At 42.0% G+C, this 18,401-nt stretch overlaps 1 protein-coding gene across 4 annotated transcripts in view; it reads left to right on the top strand.

The window, feature by feature from the left end:
• Window positions 1-18,401, top strand: part of ABCA1 (ATP binding cassette subfamily A member 1) — a 154,886-nt gene that overhangs the window by 46,735 nt on the left and 89,750 nt on the right. For all 4 annotated transcript variants that reach the window (XM_068234425.1, XM_068234428.1, XM_068234427.1 and 1 more), the window contains exons 4-5: window positions 11,482-11,623; window positions 12,272-12,384. In XM_068234425.1, coding sequence (XP_068090526.1) covers window positions 11,482-11,623; window positions 12,272-12,384 — 255 coding nt within the window. The remainder of the gene's footprint in view (window positions 1-11,481; window positions 11,624-12,271; window positions 12,385-18,401) is intronic.

Raw genomic sequence — 18,401 nt, 5'->3', positions numbered from 1 at the left:
GGGGGGGGGGGGGGCACAATTTTAACCCTCGCCCTGGGTGCATTTTAGCCTAGAAACTGCCCTGCCCTGTTCCAAGACGGCTGTCAGTTCCACCCGTTCAGTCATCAGACATTATGGTAGGGCCGGGGTCCCCAAACTTTTCCGGTCAAGGGCTGGGTCAGTATACTTCAAACTAATGGGGGGCCGGAGTATACATAACATTATGTAGAAATGTAGAAAACATTACATTGAACCTAGGTAGTGTAAACTATTACCTGTTAACACATGCAACCTTTTGTCTCCTATTTAACCAAAGCAGATATGCTTCCAAACAGCATGTGCAGATAGTATGCCCCCCAACACAGCATGTGCAAATATTATGCCCCCAGTACAGCATGTGCAAATATTATTCCCCCAACACAGCATGTGCAGATATTATGCCCCCAATACAGCATGTGCAGATATTATGCCCCCAATACAGCATGTGCAGATAGTAAAAATCCTCTTTGCACCAGACAGTGACGCATGCCCAGGGGACAACCTGTCGTCCAATTGGACAGCAGTGTCACCCGATGATAAATTGGATTGGAAGCCAGTGAATGACTGCTCGCTGGCTTCCCTCTGGATTGGTGGTGCCAGCACTGCTATCCTATATATGGGCCACCGATATTTAAAGATGCAGTGGGCAACATCTATAAGTAATACATTTTGTGAGTGGGGGGCTGGGGAGAAAGACTCAGCGGGCCTTAGTTTGAGGACCACTGTGGTAGGGTATTGCAAGACTATGATTAAAAGGGATGCCACCCATTCCAAGCTTTACCACACCAGTAGAGAGCAAGTGAATTAGAAAGTAAGCAGAAGATTGGTTTAAAAGGACATCCGAGGTGAAAATAAACTGATGAGATAAACCATTGTATCTATCCTCCTTCATCTAAAATGACCTTTTTAGATATCCCACAGTTTTAGTTTATATTTAAATATACTTTTTAAGTTTTTACTGTTTTATTGTGTCTGGAAGTATGCCAGAGCTAGAATCTATGAACTATTGACTCTTTTTACCTCTTTCCGGCCCTCAGAAGCCATTTTCTGCAAGTAAAGCGTTTTATGGCTGTAATTCCTTATCAGTGAGGGTTACGCTATAGTCCAACCCGACTGGACAGAAACTGTCATTTGTATTCCTGATTATTAACACTTTCAGGCAGAAAAAGAAAAAAGGAACACAACCTAGTCACCTCGTGTATCCTTTAAGATTGTAAGGCTTGGTGGTGTATTCTCCACAGTCAGCATGCAACGCATGAGCTGGCGTGGAGGAGGTACACACACTAGCACCAGGAAACAGGCTATCCCTAGTATAGTGGAGGGGAGGACTGACTCCAATAGGAGATTGTGGCGCACAGAGCCGGTGCAGATCTGACAGCCACAAACAATGCTTTCGTTATAACGTCTCAGCGCAAAGTAGCGCTGAGCGCATAAACCAGAACTGAGGAGATCAGGACAGGTAGACAGAATGAACGCTTGCTAGCTAGCGGCTACTTAGCGACAGCAAGCGTCCAAAACCAGACAGACTGGAATGAGGCAGCCAATGCGATGCGGCGATGGCGTGCCTCACAAAGACAGGACAGGATAGTCAGAAAATTGCAGGATTAAGATAGATGAACGTAACACAGATAAATATACAATAAGTATGTTTTCCTAGCGCATTACAATTACAGCTATCAATGAAACTATTTGTAACGTCTGACTAACATATGTATATATCGGCAATGAACCGATATATGACATAAGCTGGAACACTGACTTAGACTGGAGCAATACAGGGAACAGGACTCAGAAGGATTCGCTATCTCTTCGCAGAGATGAACGCAATCCACAAACGGTAACAGAACAGGATTCAGAAGGATTCGTTATCTCTTCGCAGAGATGAACGCAATCCACAAACAGTAACAGAACAGGATTCAGAAGGATTCGTTATCTCTTCGCAGAGATGAACGCAATCCACAAGCAGAACCAGGAGCAGGGTAACTACCTCAGCACGGGTGGTCACGGTACGCGCAACCTACCAAAACGTGCTGGAAAGCTGACTAACTGCACACAGGATATAAACAGTTCGTGTACGTATACATCAGCGACACTGATGTATTAACGTAACACAAATACAAGGAAAATAATAAACGTGCTGGTATGCATATATATTGGCAATGAACCAATATATGATGCAAAGACCAGCAAAGTATCTTTATAACAAGAAACACGATCGGGGGCTAAAGCGACAGCAAGACTGGCTTACACTGAAGCTATGAAAACCCAAGGAAACCCTGCAGGAAGCAGATCTTTATACTGAGGTCATCCAATGGGAGCAGACATGCAGATTCCCACACAGGTGAATGATAATCAGTCACAAGCTGACAGCAGGGAAAGACAGACAAAGCTATGCAACTTGCATGGAAATAGATCAGAACTGCCTGAGCTGCAGCACTACTACTTCCAGTAATAGCTGCTGCAGCAGCGATCATTACAGTACCCCCGCCTTTAAAAGCGGATTCCAGACGCTTTTCAAAACCGAAATTCCCAACAAAACAGTCTGACTGATAATTCATGATGACCGGGACAGCCCGGCAAGACCGAATTCCAGAATCAGTCCCCACAAGACTGGACCCATCAGAACCAGAACCTACAGAACCACGCCCATCAGTACCACAAGCCCCAGTGTGACACCCATCAGAACCATGATTTCCAGAAGAAAGCCCTCCGAAATTCCCTGAGCGATACCCACCGCCTTCCAGGAACCGTTCAGAAACGCCAAAGCCTTTGCAATGCCCACCGGTACTGTCTTTACCAACACAAAACCCACTGTTGAACCAGTCCAAGGTACCAGGACAGGTTTTCTCAGAGACCTCCCAGAACACCTTGAGATCCCCATATGTCAGAACGCCCCTTAGGCTCACATGGAGAACTATCAAGAACCCCTATGGAACCTAGGGCAATTCCCGAGTCAGGGCCACAAGGACAAACATCAATATCAGGGCTTTCAGGGACCAGAACCATCTCTGGGCATGCAGGCAGACTGGCAACATCAGAACGTGTTCCCACTAAGGAAGCATCAGAGCACGCTAACACCTTAGACACACTTGGGCATTCTGGCACACAAAGAACATCTGGGCACACCGGCACAAGAGAAACCTCTGGGCATGTCAAGGAACTGTGAGCCTCAGGGTCAGCCAAGACAGGACCAAAACCAGGACTGGCCAAAAAAAAATCATCATGACTAAACTTCGCAACCACTGGACTTTTACACGAGAATGCTGGATCAGACTTAGATGTCGCTGATTCCAGCAAAGTCAGTAACAAATCAGATTCAGGGGCACCAACAAAACAGGACAAATCTTCTGATGTATGCACTGAACCAGATAGGGACTCCACAACTACCTCTGGACTGGACAGAGACTCATTTAATACACTGGATTGGAGCTCATGAGGCGCTGCAGAACAAGTCAGTATTGCAGCAGCCCCCACTGGACTAGGCAAAACTGAGGAATTCCCTGGACAGGAAGGGGACTCTGGAACCTCTGCCACAGCGGCCAGAGAACTAGAATCTTTCAGGATACAGGGCTGGGTTTCAGGAACACTCATCGGACCGGACTGAAATTCTGAGATTTCTATTATTTTGACCAGAGAATCAGAATTATCCATGTTACAGGGCAAGACTTCTGAAACATTCAGAGGACAGGGCTGGAGTTCCTCGGCTGTTACAACACTGGAGAAGGACTCAACAACATTGGTTAAATCAGACTGTGTACAGGGCAAGGTATCTGACACACTTGCTGACGAGGACAATATTTCAATGGCTTCTGCTTTGCTGGGCAGAAATTCATCAAGTTTTATTAGAGCAGACTGTAATTCCAAAACAGCTGCTAGACAAGTGAATATTACTGCAACACCAACTGAGGTAAGCAGTGCTTCAGCCTCCTCTGCTAGAGGGTTTAAAGTATCCAAAATACTGGGTGAAGCATAAGACTCTGCGACCACAGCTTCACTGGACAGGATCACTGAACAGTCCATATTGCAGGGCAAAACCATGGAAGCACCTGCTGGACAGCATAATGATTCTGTGACCTGAGTTTCATTGGAGAGATCTACTGCACAATTCATGGTACAGGGCAAATTTATTGGAAAATTTTCTGAACAAGTTAATAATTCTGCGATTTCAGGTTCACATAGCAGATGCTCTGAGCTATTCACGAAACTAGAGCGAGGTGTAGAAACAGGAAGATCAAGACACAATGTTTGCGCATCTGCTGGATCAGACAGGAGTTGAACTTTATTAACACAGGTAATTTCTGCAGAAGTGTTTGCAGAGACAGACAAGATTTTTCTGGTGTCTGTTTCACTAAACAAAGAGTCATGAGTACTGGCTAGGCTGGACTCGGAAGTCAGCAGGACCTCTGGATTCTCTGCTGAGAAATTTGCGCAGGGCAAGGTTAAGAATGTATCAGTGGCTTCTGTTTTACTGGGAAGTAACACTGAGTTATCCATGGTACAGGGTGGAATTGCAGGAACTTCAATTTCACACAAAAAGAGCTCCGAATCACCTGCTGAATCAGCCAAAGGTGCTGAAGCAGGCGGGTCAGAACGCCAAATTTGCGAATTCGGAGTCACAAAAAAATCATCCAAAATCAGTTCCCACACATCAATCAATGGAGCCACAAAGTCATACTCACACACACCAGTTTTTATTAGGTTATAGGCAGACTTAATGCATGCATTCAATACCAATTCACTTTTTGCACTGTAAAATTGACAAAATGAACTTGAATCATTCTTCCATTCATTGACCAGAGCTTCCATCTCTCCTTTCTCAAATGGAGGATTCCAAGCATACTTAACAGGCAGATCATGGTTTGCAGATATGATTGTGGCAGGCACATGTATAGGGTTAATTAGCAGGTGATTGGCAGATTCCTTATTCTTAAGAATCTCCAATACCTGTAGCAAGTGTTGAACTGTAGTGTATGCAAACTTCCCTTGGTTCACAAATAAGTTGATTTGTTCAATACTCTGTAATATCTCATCATAATCATACTCAGATAATTCTTTTAAACAAAAATCTTTATTTTCCCTAGCCAGGGAGGAAAGTTCATTAGTAGTTTCATAAGTCCATTTAACTCCCCTGAAAGACAATTGCATTTCATTATCTGTTAATGGCAGAATCTCATTATAGGTCTCAGTCGCTAAGGATAACGATTCTGCAGATTGGACACGTTTCTTAGAACGTTTGCGTTTTGCCTTTGACCTTGCGGTTTTTGGTGATTTATTCAAAGCTGCAGGAAAATTATCAGTAACACTTTCTGCTTGCTGCTCATTCTTGCAAGCAATTGAAGGAGCAGCTGATTGGCCTGCTGCCAGGAGTTCATTAAGAGGAAAAGGCAATGGATCTATGCGCAACCAGTTATGGATCACAAACGCTAGAAATTCCAGTGGTCTCTCTTTCAAATCGGAATGATTGAGAACATCAAATGCCCACTGGAATAATTCCCCTTTAAACAAAATATAACTTAGTTGGAGTGCCCAGGTTGAAACAGGAGTCGCTTGGAGATCAGGATTGGTCAGGAACCTGGCACATTCAGAGAAAAACTCATTTTCTGTTTCAGAGCTAAGTTCTTCAAATTTCTTAAAGGAACAGGAACCATAATTAACAGTGTCATACTTTCTGGGAATCCCCCCCACAATGGGGATTGGTAATGGGGTTTTCATAATGTAAGGCTTGGTGGTGTATTCTCCACAGTCAGCATGCAACGCATGAGCTGGCGTGGAGGAGGTACACACACTAGCACCAGGAAACAGGCTATCCCTAGTATAGTGGAGGGGAGGACTGACTCCAATAGGAGATTGTGGCGCACAGAGCCGGTGCAGATCTGACAGCCACAAACAATGCTTTCGTTATAACGTCTCAGCGCAAAGTAGCGCTGAGCGCATAAACCAGAACTGAGGAGATCAGGACAGGTAGACAGAATGAACGCTTGCTAGCTAGCGGCTACTTAGCGACAGCAAGCGTCCAAAACCAGACAGACTGGAATGAGGCAGCCAATGCGATGCGGCGATGGCGTGCCTCACAAAGACAGGACAGGATAGTCAGAAAATTGCAGGATTAAGATAGATGAACGTAACACAGATAAATATACAATAAGTATGTTTTCCTAGCGCATTACAATTACAGCTATCAATGAAACTATTTGTAACGTCTGACTAACATATGTATATATCGGCAATGAACCGATATATGACATAAGCTGGAACACTGACTTAGACTGGAGCAATACAGGGAACAGGACTCAGAAGGATTCGCTATCTCTTCGCAGAGATGAACGCAATCCACAAACGGTAACAGAACAGGATTCAGAAGGATTCGTTATCTCTTCGCAGAGATGAACGCAATCCACAAACAGTAACAGAACAGGATTCAGAAGGATTCGTTATCTCTTCGCAGAGATGAACGCAATCCACAAGCAGAACCAGGAGCAGTGTAACTACCTCAGCACGGGTGGTCACGGTACGCGCAACCTACCAAAACGTGCTGGAAAGCTGACTAACTGCACACAGGATATAAACAGTTCGTGTACGTATACATCAGCGACACTGATGTATTAACGTAACACAAATACAAGGAAAATAATAAACGTGCTGGTATGCATATATATTGGCAATGAACCAATATATGATGCAAAGACCAGCAAAGTATCTTTATAACAAGAAACACGATCGGGGGCTAAAGCGACAGCAAGACTGGCTTACACTGAAGCTATGAAAACCCAAGGAAACCCTGCAGGAAGCAGATCTTTATACTGAGGTCATCCAATGGGAGCAGACATGCAGATTCCCACACAGGTGAATGATAATCAGTCACAAGCTGACAGCAGGGAAAGACAGACAAAGCTATGCAACTTGCATGGAAATAGATCAGAACTGCCTGAGCTGCAGCACTACTACTTCCAGTAATAGCTGCTGCAGCAGCGATCATTACAAAGATACATTTCAACACAAAAGTGTGGAGTTTATTTAGGTATCCCCAGCTCAGTTATAGAATATGAGACAGAAGGTTACTCAGGGGAGCGCTGTAAAGTGCAGGAGATTCGGGCACAGCCGGCACCACCATATGCCGTAATAGGAATTATAGCTATAGCGGCGCTCAGTGAGCAATTTGGGCGCTGTCAAAAGACGGAGCACAAATTACTACAGAAACAATGTAATTCAGCCACCAGAAATAGCTGAAAGCCGATTTACATCTTTCCCCCAGTATCCATGGTGGCCTGGGGAGGGGGGGGGGGGGTAATTAAAGAAAACCTGTAACATAAAAAAGTGCCCCTGCGGGGTACTTACCTTGGGAGGGGAAGCCTCTGGATCCTATTGAGGAAATGATAGTCGCCTTGCCTGCGCAGTAGAGCGGAGCTGATTGGCTATTTCCACCTTACTCTGCGCTGGTGCCGGGGAAGGTAAATATTTCAGGCACTACAGCGCCCGCACCACAGCATGACAAATTGTCGGATGTGGTTTCAGAGGGGCCCAGCGAGACCACCATGGGACGGAGGAGAACTGTGGAAGCCTCTGGATCCTATCGAGGCTTCCCCCATCCGCCTCCGTCCCACGGTGGTCTCGCTGGGCCTATCCTGAGGTAAGTACTCCCCAGGGGCACTTTTTTAGATTACAGTGTCCCTTTAACGCCGCCAGAACTTGTGCTGGAGCAGGGTAAGCCGTTTATCGACTTTACCCTGTGCCCAAATCTCTCGGCTGGCAGTATAATAGGTATGCTACTCAGGCCCCCATTTGTAGAAAGGCTACATGAGCATTCCCTTAGGGCGACAGAGCTACAGTATACAGCCGCCTGCCATTCTGCTTTCCTGCCTAGCATGTTTGTTTCATATCTTAAAATTATATTAAGTTTACATTTGTTAATTATTTAGCATAAGGTTAGCTGAGGCTATGCAGTGGCAGCAAAAAATATTACTTCCGCAGAATACCTTTCATTATACTTTATTTGTTCAAAAGTGAGGCTTTATCAGTTGTCAGTCATTCTGACCTCTGTAATCAGCAGGTATCTGATGTTTGTAGAGGATAAAAAAAAATATATTGCTCAAAGGTCCAATTGCTTATGCTTAAAGTCTGTTCAATAACGAGCAAGTTTACCTCTCACCTGCCCGCTACAAAAAGGTCTAGTATGAATGACACAAGAGGCTGCTTTTATCTCCTCAGCTGAGTCTCGTACCAGTCTGTCTTCGTTTATGTAGTGGATTTATGTGCTGTCGGATTCTTATGCTGGGAATACACAATGAGTTTTTTTGGCAGATAGATGGCTCGATAGATAATTTCCAACTGGTCCGATCTGATTTCAGTCCTTTTTCTGATCTATTTTCTCATAGAAGTGAATGGAAATTGGAAAATGTATCAGCCAGTAAATCTGACGAAAAAACTTGTGCATGCCCAGCATAAGGTGGTCATTTTTGTAAAGCGTTTGAAGAGTCTTCTTAAAAGGCAAGGCTGAAGATGATATTACAGACCGTTTAAAAGTAAAAAGATGCCCCCCCCCCCCCCAAAAGAAAAAAAACATAGATAATATGAGGTTCTTAGCTGACCTCTGGAAGACGTATCTTATTAGCCTGAAATATGCATATGCCTTTGTGAGAACAATGGTGAATCAGACACTTTTTTCCAGACTTTTCCAGAGTTTTACCTTAAACATTGTTTCAATACTTTAATAAGGCCTCTGATGACCACACTAACATGACCCAGCTGCATGTATATATTGCAACTTCTGGAGCTCGTAGGAAGGAGATGCAGGGAGCTGTACCTTTTTAATCCTGACTATAACCAAGTTCAGAAAATGAAATATGCTGCTCTGCAATCAAGCTGACAACATCCCTCAAGCAAGCTGGGGGGGACCCTAACATCAAAAGGTCTCTGTCAAGCCTACAGATCAGGATGAAGGTCCCAGAAGAACCCTAAGCCAGTGTGCTCATTACTTTTTCACTTAAAGCTAATGGGTAAGGGGACTTAGGATGACCCATGTACTCAATGGTCAGAGTGAGGTTGCCTTATCACAACAAATAGAATTGCACTATAAACCCTCACCCTTCATTACCAAGCACTGCCAAAGAGTAAGGGTGCTGTCAAAAGTCCATCAGCATTTGACATGGTACTAGATGGGGGGAGTATTTGCTACCTACTCCTTAATGAAAGGCAAAGTAAGCAAGTAAAAAGAGTAGGAGGAGGATCTACATGTTCAATTCTAGGTCTCTTTCTGTTGGTTGCAGCCTTTATGCCTGGGATCAGGAACTGTTAGCGGCCTTCACTGTTTAATTTGGGTTTCAGCAATAGTCGGACCCCCAAATTTTGAGCCAAGGGAAAAATTAAGTAATCAGTGGGTGAATATAATTGTTATATAAGATTACCTAGAGCAGGGAGAGACATCTTTTGGCTTCTGCGCCCAAATTACTACGCTGCTGGTTCATATGTTCTTCTGGTATATTCTCAACTTACCAAACTACACACCTTTTTTCCCATCTATTTAATTTTAACAACAAAAAGAACTTGTGGACCATTTTTTCCATAATGATATCACAACTTGTAGGTATTAAATTAGGTCACATATGAGAAATACTCTACTGTAACCAGGAGAGCTGTGATATATAATTTGGTAATACCAAATTACATCATCTACAGTATGTGCAATGTTTTACATGTATGGTAAATTATACAAAAATCATTCTTTGTCTCTGTCATTAAACTCTAGACAATTCATGGAAAGCATGAAGTTAGTTGACTAAAAAAAAGAAAAAGCCACCCTGATTCTGAGTTTAAAACTAGGTTTGCCCTGCTTTAGCACAGTGTCAAATGTTCAGTGCCCAAGCCATTGGAACAATATTCATGGAATCGGAAACTGTTGTACCAAGAATCTTTAATCTCAAGGGACAGCAATCTCCTCATTGTAACTCAAAATGCAGTTTGCATAACTTAAATGAGAACCTGTGTTTACTTGGTGTGTTTGTTATACCCCTTCACACAATTTCCTGAGCAACAAGCTATAGTCAGTAGTAATAAAACATATACACATTATTTGAAAGGTGAAGTAATGTTTGAGACCTTTGACCTAGTGTGGACAGGCTTGCCTTGTTTTTCATTTCTAGGCACAAAGTCACATTACTGATAACTATTCCCAGAAAGCCAGTTTCCCAGATTCCTTGTACAGCTTACCAGCTGCCATTGCAGCAACATTCAGTTCCACACACTCTGTTTCGTAATTGGAAATTACATTCGTTATAAGCATGCATTATTATACCAGTATGTAGCGCTGACTTCTTCCGCAGCGCTGTACAGAGTATATATAGCCTTGTCACTGACTGTCCCTCAGAGGGGCTCACAGTCTTATCTCTACCCTAGCCATATGTCCATTATAGTCTATTGACAATTTAGGGGAAGCCAAATAACTATATAGTATGTTTTTGGGATGTGGGAGGAAACCAGAGTGCATGGAGGAAACCCATCCAGACATATGGGGAGAATATACAATTTGGAATTGGCCATTTTTTTAATAGAAAATTTATGTATAATGCCTGGCAGACTGAGTCCAGTAGTTCCATTTTATGTTGACATTTATTTTATTTTATTGGATAGGTGGCAGTCCAAACTTTTCCCCCTATCAGATCGCTCCTTCTCTGTCAGATCATCTGACCTCACCTGCTTCTTCTCTCTGCTGAGAGATTAGCTCTTTGTGTGCAGGAATGTACCATACTACTGTACAGCTGAGCACAGCTATGGTATCTCCCTGACTCTGGGTCATGTGTAAAAAACATTGAACCCTCACACCGTTCACAGTATCGTTATAAAAGCAATGAGAAATTGTTTCTTATTGTAGACATGAGAAGGGTGATGAGAGGTATATGTAACCTTTTTTAAAGACGAAGGGGAGGGTTAAATTATGTATTTCTCACTGAACATAGAAAAACTGTAGCTGCAGTGCTTGCCACAAAGAGTTCACCCCTACAGCACAGGGAGGAGGTGGGGTAAGGTAATGGCTTTGTACTGGGAGACTTTATGCTATAAGGTCCCATACATGTGTGCTCACATTAACACATGTATGGGACCTTATAGCATACTATGATTACCTGCTCTTCCAGTGGATGCCACCCAGGCATATGAGATAAACAAAACAAACTACACTCAACAGTTATGTTTGGTAGCTGCATTTTGAAAGTTTTTTTTTTTTTTCTTTTAGAATTTAACGCAGATAGAGTGTTTTAGAAATCTAGAATTAATGTCTGTTAATGGCATGCATAGGATTTTGAAGCTTCAAAAGCCCAAAGCAGAGTCCATTCTAACGAAGCCATAGACCTTGCAGCAGTGTTACCGTTAAGAAAGTGTACATGTTGTTCACTGTACAGCTTATTTATTTAAGTAGGACAGATTCTGAATATCTTATATATTATTTGTGTCTTTTCTGTGTTCTGCCAACAGGTCATTTTCCTAACAAGGCGATGCCATCTGCCGGGACATTGCCATGGGTGCAGGGAATTATATGCAATGCCAATAACCCGTGTTTCCGATACCCGACACCAGGGGAGTCGCCAGGAGTGGTTGGAAATTTCAATAGGTCAATGTAAGTACATTTTGTTTTTGCCTTTTTTCTGTTTACATAACTATTCTTCTGAAATTATATGTATGGGATTCTTACTTGCCTATGAAAGTGATGTGTGCATTGTGTAGCCATATGTCATAAGATGTCTCTTTCCACAGTATCATTTTGTTTTAAAGGGAACCTGAAGTGAAAGGTATAAGGAGGCTGCCATATTTATTTCCTTTTAAACAATACCAGTTGCCTGGCAGTTCTGCTGATCTCTTCGGCTGCAGTCGTTTCTGAATCAAACACCTAAAACAAGGATGCAGATAATCTTGTCAGAAACAGCTGATTTGCATGCTTGTTCAGGGTCTATGGCTAAATGTATTAGTCGCAGAGGATCATCAGGATAGCCAGGCAACTGATATTGTTTAAAAGGGAATAAATATGGCAGCCTCCATATCCCTCTCACTTCAGGTTTCGTTTGAAAGTTCTCATGAAATTCAGGTATTTTTACAATTCTTGGGGGCTAATAATTTCTGAATATTAACCAGCTTCAAAGTTGTTTTTAGCTTTTTTGAAGACCGACTGGAAATATAGCTTATATTGCACCTACAATTTGACATTTTTAAGGTGAGTTTGTGGGAATCTGACTTTAACTCAGAAATGTGGTTTTCTTCTTCCTTTTAGAGTATCCCGCTTGTTCTCTGATGCCCGAAAATTGCTGCTCTACAGCCATAAAGACACCAGTGGGAAGGACTTGCACAAATTCTTGACTAGTGTACACAGATTTCGGGGTACAGGTAAGTCACTTATTAACTTCTGTGAAATGACTCTCAATACTTTTACTATGCTACAATGCCAGTAAGTTCTAGCTGTCTGGATATGCCTCATTTAACAAGTAATGAAATGAAAAGCTGCCAAGTGTCTTTAAGGAATAAACTTTAGACCTGAGAATGCTTATACTTGTTAAAGTGAATCTTCATGCAATAAACATATATCAAAACAGCACTACATTGCAGCAGGCAACATACCTTTATATTCTTTCTCTGTGCCAGCTTTGTACCCTCTCCAGCTCCTCAAAGGACCTTGCTCTGTGTTGGTATTTTACAAAGGCACTGGTTTACCACATTGCCTGGGATTTTATACTTACATACAAATGTCATGCAGATAGTGTCTTCATCATCCAGATTCAAATCAGTGTCCCAATGCTGCAAGGCGAGAGTGCTATCGCCAATATGCCACCCATTTATCTTATTGCAATGTGGAAGTAAGCTCAGAACTTGCTCTCTGCTCTAAAAGATTAGCCACAGCATGATAACCTTTAGGAAAAAAATGTCTTTATTACAATTTATGTTAATCCTAAAAAAAAAACCTGAAGTTTTAAATTTGTTTCACATTCACACACCCTGAAAGGGTTAAACCTCAGTGTTTACTTATGAGCCAAGAGCCTTGGCACAGCTCAGAGCTCTGATATACAGCGTCTGATAAGATCTAATTGGACGCTCTGAGGGGGCTAAACAAACACAGAACACACATCAGCGAATTTCTTAAGCAACTATATGTGGAATACAGACTTTTCATTGTGTACTGTGCAAGAGTTTGGGTCTGCTTTAAAGCGGAACTGTAAAGTGTTTTTAAACACATTGTTTCACTTACCTGGGGCTTCCCCAAGCCCCCAGCAGCCGTCCTGTCCCGCGCCGGGCCTGCGCGAGCCTCCGTTCTCCCGCCGCCGTGCCGTTGACTTCTAAGTTGACACCAGCGCAGCCCTGCCAATCGTATCTTTTCATCGCGTTCCCCTCTGCAATAGCAGGGGACGCGAAAAAAAGGATACGCGTGGCCAGGCGCAGTGGCCTGGCTGGGAAACCGAAAGTAGCTGGCGGCGGGAGAACGGCGGCTAGGGCAGGACCGGCGTGGGACAGGATGGCTGTTGAGGGCTTGGAGAAGCCCCAGGTAAGTGAAACAATGTGTTTAAAAACACTTTACAGTTCCGCTTTAAGGATGGAGGATATGCCTAAGCATCCCCATCTGAAAAAACTGATGTCCCTATATGAATTGATGTTGGATAGGAGTGAAATTGCCTACAGAGTTGCTTTAAAAAAAATAACTGTACTGTACACTTATCTCTTTGCTCCAAAAACAAAACATTGGATCTCCTATTAGAATCTCCTATTCTGCTTTGCGTGGTTTCAACACATTCACACATTTAGAATAAAGCAGTTGCCAAGTATATCGACAAAATATAACGTTATGCATGATGCAGTTTTAATGGAGTTGATATTTCCTTTTGCAACCCTTCATTATTTCACCGTTGTGAAATAATTAATCACTAATTATTTAATTATTATTTCACTGTAAGTCAGGCTTGTGGAATGTCTTCCTTTTATCACACATTAATAAACAACTTCCAGCAATGTGTATACAGTTCATCACACAATCAGCACAGAGCAAAGTGCTACTGCTGTGATGATACATTACAGTTCTAGGATTGTTCAGCAAAGTCTACTGAAATCTGCATTATTTAGCCAAACTGAAGTTTTTTAATATTGAAGTCTGTGAAACTTAGCACAGTATTTAGCACAGCAATTCCTTTCCCAATACTGCAAATTCCATGCTTTTAAGGCAAGCATACACTACGAGGTATGGTAAATTATAAATATCTTCCTGATATTAATCATTTAGCACTTTGCCACGCTCAAGATTAGATCAGATCTCCTGGTAAAAGAATCTGAAGATTGAATGGGCTTTCCCAAATAATTGAACATCAACTGAGTGGGCCTTACTTTTCAGTAGCTTTTTATTAGACTCAATGGTCTCCATCCAATTAATTTTTCCACTTAATGCATTGCGTTGAGTTGCATTGTGTCGCTTTGCATCCCATTTGCCAAAATGGTACGCAGTGGGATGCAACACATTAAAATGAGAAGCATCTCAGGTACCATACTTACCGTGGGCTTAATAATAATAACAATAACATTTGTAAAGCACTTTTCTCCCATAGGACTCAAAGCGCATAGCTGTGTCTCAGATTAGTACACAGTTGCAGGCTGGGTTGTGTTACAGAGGAGATAGTCAGATGTTCGTGAATGCCAGACTGAAGAGGTAGGTTTTCAGTTTAGACTTAAATGCTTCCAGGGATGGAGCTGTCCTGATTGGGTGTGGCAGGGAGTTCCAAAGTGTAGGGGCAGCATGACAAAAGGCTTCCTTAAGCCCCCTTTGAGGCCGCCTGTCCCTCATCGTCTCCCCAAGAGGCCCTGTCACCCGCAATAGTGCCCGAAAGCCTGAACACTCGTTCAGGCTTTCGAGCACTATTGCGGGTGACAGGGCCTCTTGGGGAGCACTTCATTGCGCAGTACTAATGCGCAGACACAGAACACACCCAGGGACAGGAGTGCGATGGGTGGCGGGTCACCTGACCGGGCCACGCATGCGCAATAAAGCGTGAACCAGCCAGGCTTTTGGCCACTACTGTGGGTGACAGGAGCTATCCGGGGAGACGGCAAGGGACAAGCGGCCCCAAGGAAGCCCCAGGTAATTATGGAACCTGAGACGCTTCTTGTCTCAGCTTCTCTTTAAAGCGGACCCAAACCAAACATTTTTTTAATTAAAAATATTTAGTTGCACCACTCTGACACATACAAAGATAAATAAACACTCCTTTAAACCTATGATCATTTCAGTGCATGCTTTTCACCCTTCTCTTTTCATAGCTAGGGTTATACCGGGGGCAGCCATTAGCAATTCCTCCATTGCCGGACACCATCTACTCCACCATTTTGCCGGAAAACTCCCGGCAATTTGAGAGGAAGGGAGGGGTTCCTCCAATAAATGTAAAATATTTTATATTTGTCATCATGCAGCTGAAAAAAGGCTGCTATTTTTTATTATAATTTAGAAAATAGATTTTATTTCTGAAATCTTGTATTTTTAATTTGGGTCCACTTTAAGTGTAAATAGGGCTTTAAAGGAATTTTAATGGTACTGTTTGAAAATATCTCCTTGGAGAAAACTCAAGAGAAAAGTTAATAGGATATGGGCCATAGTATTTCTAGATCTAACATCTAATCTATTAAGAATATAATCTAATGTGCATCTTAATAAGTACAGTTAGTACTCGGATACATGAGTAGTATTACTCTTTGAAAATCACAGAAATTTGTAATAACCTATTAAAGAAACCATTTTTTCACATGTCCCTAAACCTTTAACACAACTTGTTTTCCACATAAAATGTTGTTTTCTTTCTTTTTTTACTTCTGTAGCTTTATAACTCACCCATTCAGCCATATAACTTGGACAATCAGTATCAGCACCAATGAATTTCATAGAACCATTGTGATAGGATAAGGATAGTTGAGTGAGGCCATTTTCCATACCACCAGTTATGTACCTGGACATCTGCCCCAGTTTAGATCTAGATGCTACAGTATGGTGCCTGGGGTTAGTTGATAGAATTACCCATATTAATATACATGCTGCGTCTGTCACTGGAATTAGTAGTAAAATGTGTCTGAGAATACTAAAGCAGTTTATTTCCAGTGGATATAGCATGAAGTAGATCAATCAGAGTAATCATCATCTCCTTCTATTAAAACTGCTGAGAAATCTGTCCATTAAACCTTTGGGACGAAATTACTAATTAGTGTTTGAGTTTCTTAAAAACCTTGTGTATTGCTTAATTTACAAAGATATATAGAACATCAGTTAATCGGTAATACAGGCCCCGGATCATTAGGAATTCCTGCATGACATTACAGCAGAAATATTGGTAAAGTGTTATAGAGCATACAGACAGTTGGCGAAGTGTTTTTTTTCTATCTTGACTAAGTTATGGCTTATGCAATTAAAACAACTGTATGGTGCGCCGCGGCAAAGAAATGGGAAACTGCATAGATTATTTGCTTATGTAAAATTGCGTAGTGTTTAGTGCTAGGAGTACACCACAAGAGAGTATGTAAGAATTCAGCACCATGTGTTTCAGTGCCGCCTCCTGATAAGTGGAGTGTCTGTAATGTGATTTCCAAGACTGATATTTTGGGGTTTCGAATGTGTTTTTATTGGTGTTTTAGAGCATTTCCCCCTGTCAGTTGCCTAATCATGACCAATATCCTTAATGCAAAGCCCCATTCCTCGCAACTAACCCAAACTCCTCTTAATGCCAACCACATTTCGATATCTAAGTGAAAGCTCCATCCCTAAGTTAAACTCCTTCCTGATACCTACCCTCTTCCAAAAGTACATCTTTTTCTGACAGCTAACTCTAACCTCCCCCAAATGTAAACCTCTCCCTCACACCTAACTATAACCTTGTAACTCTAACTACTAAACCTAACTGCCCCCAACCCTATCCCCTCACCTTACACTCCTAATCTCTTTTCCCAACCCAAACACTCACCCTCCACTGTCTGCTTTGGCTTTAGTATTCTGTAGCCTGCCAATAGCAGTGTTATCAGCCTAGCACCTTCTGCCACCTGCAGATACCAGAGGCATACTACACTGATACATTTTTGGTGCAAAACCCCTAAACCTACCATGTTTCCATGCCAAATTTACCTGCTGTGACTGCATCCCTGCTGAACAGATCCATGGCAGTGTTTGACATCCAATTTATGTATAACTTGTGCATAACTTTTACTGATTTATTTATTCTCTTGATTGAACTTAATAGACAGATGTCTTTTTTCAAACAATTTAGCTATGTAACTATGGGGCAGATACACTAAACTGCGGTAAGCAGAATAAGATATGTAAAGCCTTATGCATGATAAGATACATCTAGATTGTAAGCCTTTGGGCAGAGTCCTCACTCCTTTTGTGTCCTACCTGATCATGCACCTCCATTACTGTGAACCCATGCTATGCATTTGAGTGAACCTAACTTGCCTAACTCCATGCTCCCATCCAGTGAGTGACTAAGCATTACCTTGTACTCATACTGTGCTGCTTGATCTGTTTTTTCTTGTTTTCCTGTATTGTCGTATTGCTGTTTGTCACCCCTAAATATTGTCTGTAACCTAAGTTAATGTCCAGCGCTGCGTAATATGTTGGCGCTTTATAAATACAACAAATAAATAAATAAATAAATAAATGATAAGTAGAGTGTAATGCAGTGTGTTGCATATATTGCATGCTCCTCTACTGACTGCGCGGTAAAAGCTAACACGTGTTATTCTGCTACTGCAGTTTAGTAAATGTACCTCTATATGTCTTAAATCACTTTGTCATTTTTATGCTCGATGTGATGACCCCACCCTTGCTAATGCTTTGCTGTGCAAAAAATGTTATTGCACTTCTCACAAGGGCTAAAAACATGCTGATGGAAAAGGACACATCCGCCACCTGACATTGTGAAGAACATTGCTTTCTGTTCTGCTTTAAGCAAAACATTGTGAAATAACTTCTCTTTTAATGAAAATAAAGCTAAAACAAGCAATACTGAGTATATTGGTAGCTTAAAGGTCAAGATCTGCCCACAGCTGAGATTAGCTACAGATGGACATTGGTTTCTCTGCAGTAGTTAGTGCCATGAATTCATAGCAACTACCAAAACCTGGTGGCTAGTCATTGGTTGGAGATCTTCTGCAGGTACAATGATTTATATCATTGGTTAAAATGGAGATATGGCGAATCGAAAGACTTTTTTACTCGAACAAGGAATCCATTTTTATTCGATAAAAGTCTATTTGGAGTGCTGGATTTTTATGATCAATTTTTATGAAAATTGAATGGTGTGTGATGGATTGTCAATTTCCTTATATATACTCCCAAGTAATATTCTCAGAGTTTTCAATCTTTTTTTCATAATTGGGTAAAAATGTAC

The sequence above is a fragment of the Hyperolius riggenbachi genome, chromosome 1 (genome assembly GCF_040937935.1).
Source record: "Hyperolius riggenbachi isolate aHypRig1 chromosome 1, aHypRig1.pri, whole genome shotgun sequence".
In the NCBI taxonomy this organism is placed as follows: Eukaryota; Metazoa; Chordata; class Amphibia; order Anura; family Hyperoliidae; genus Hyperolius; species Hyperolius riggenbachi.
Note: the sequence above shows the minus strand (reverse complement) of the source record. Positions and strands in the feature narration are given on the sequence as shown.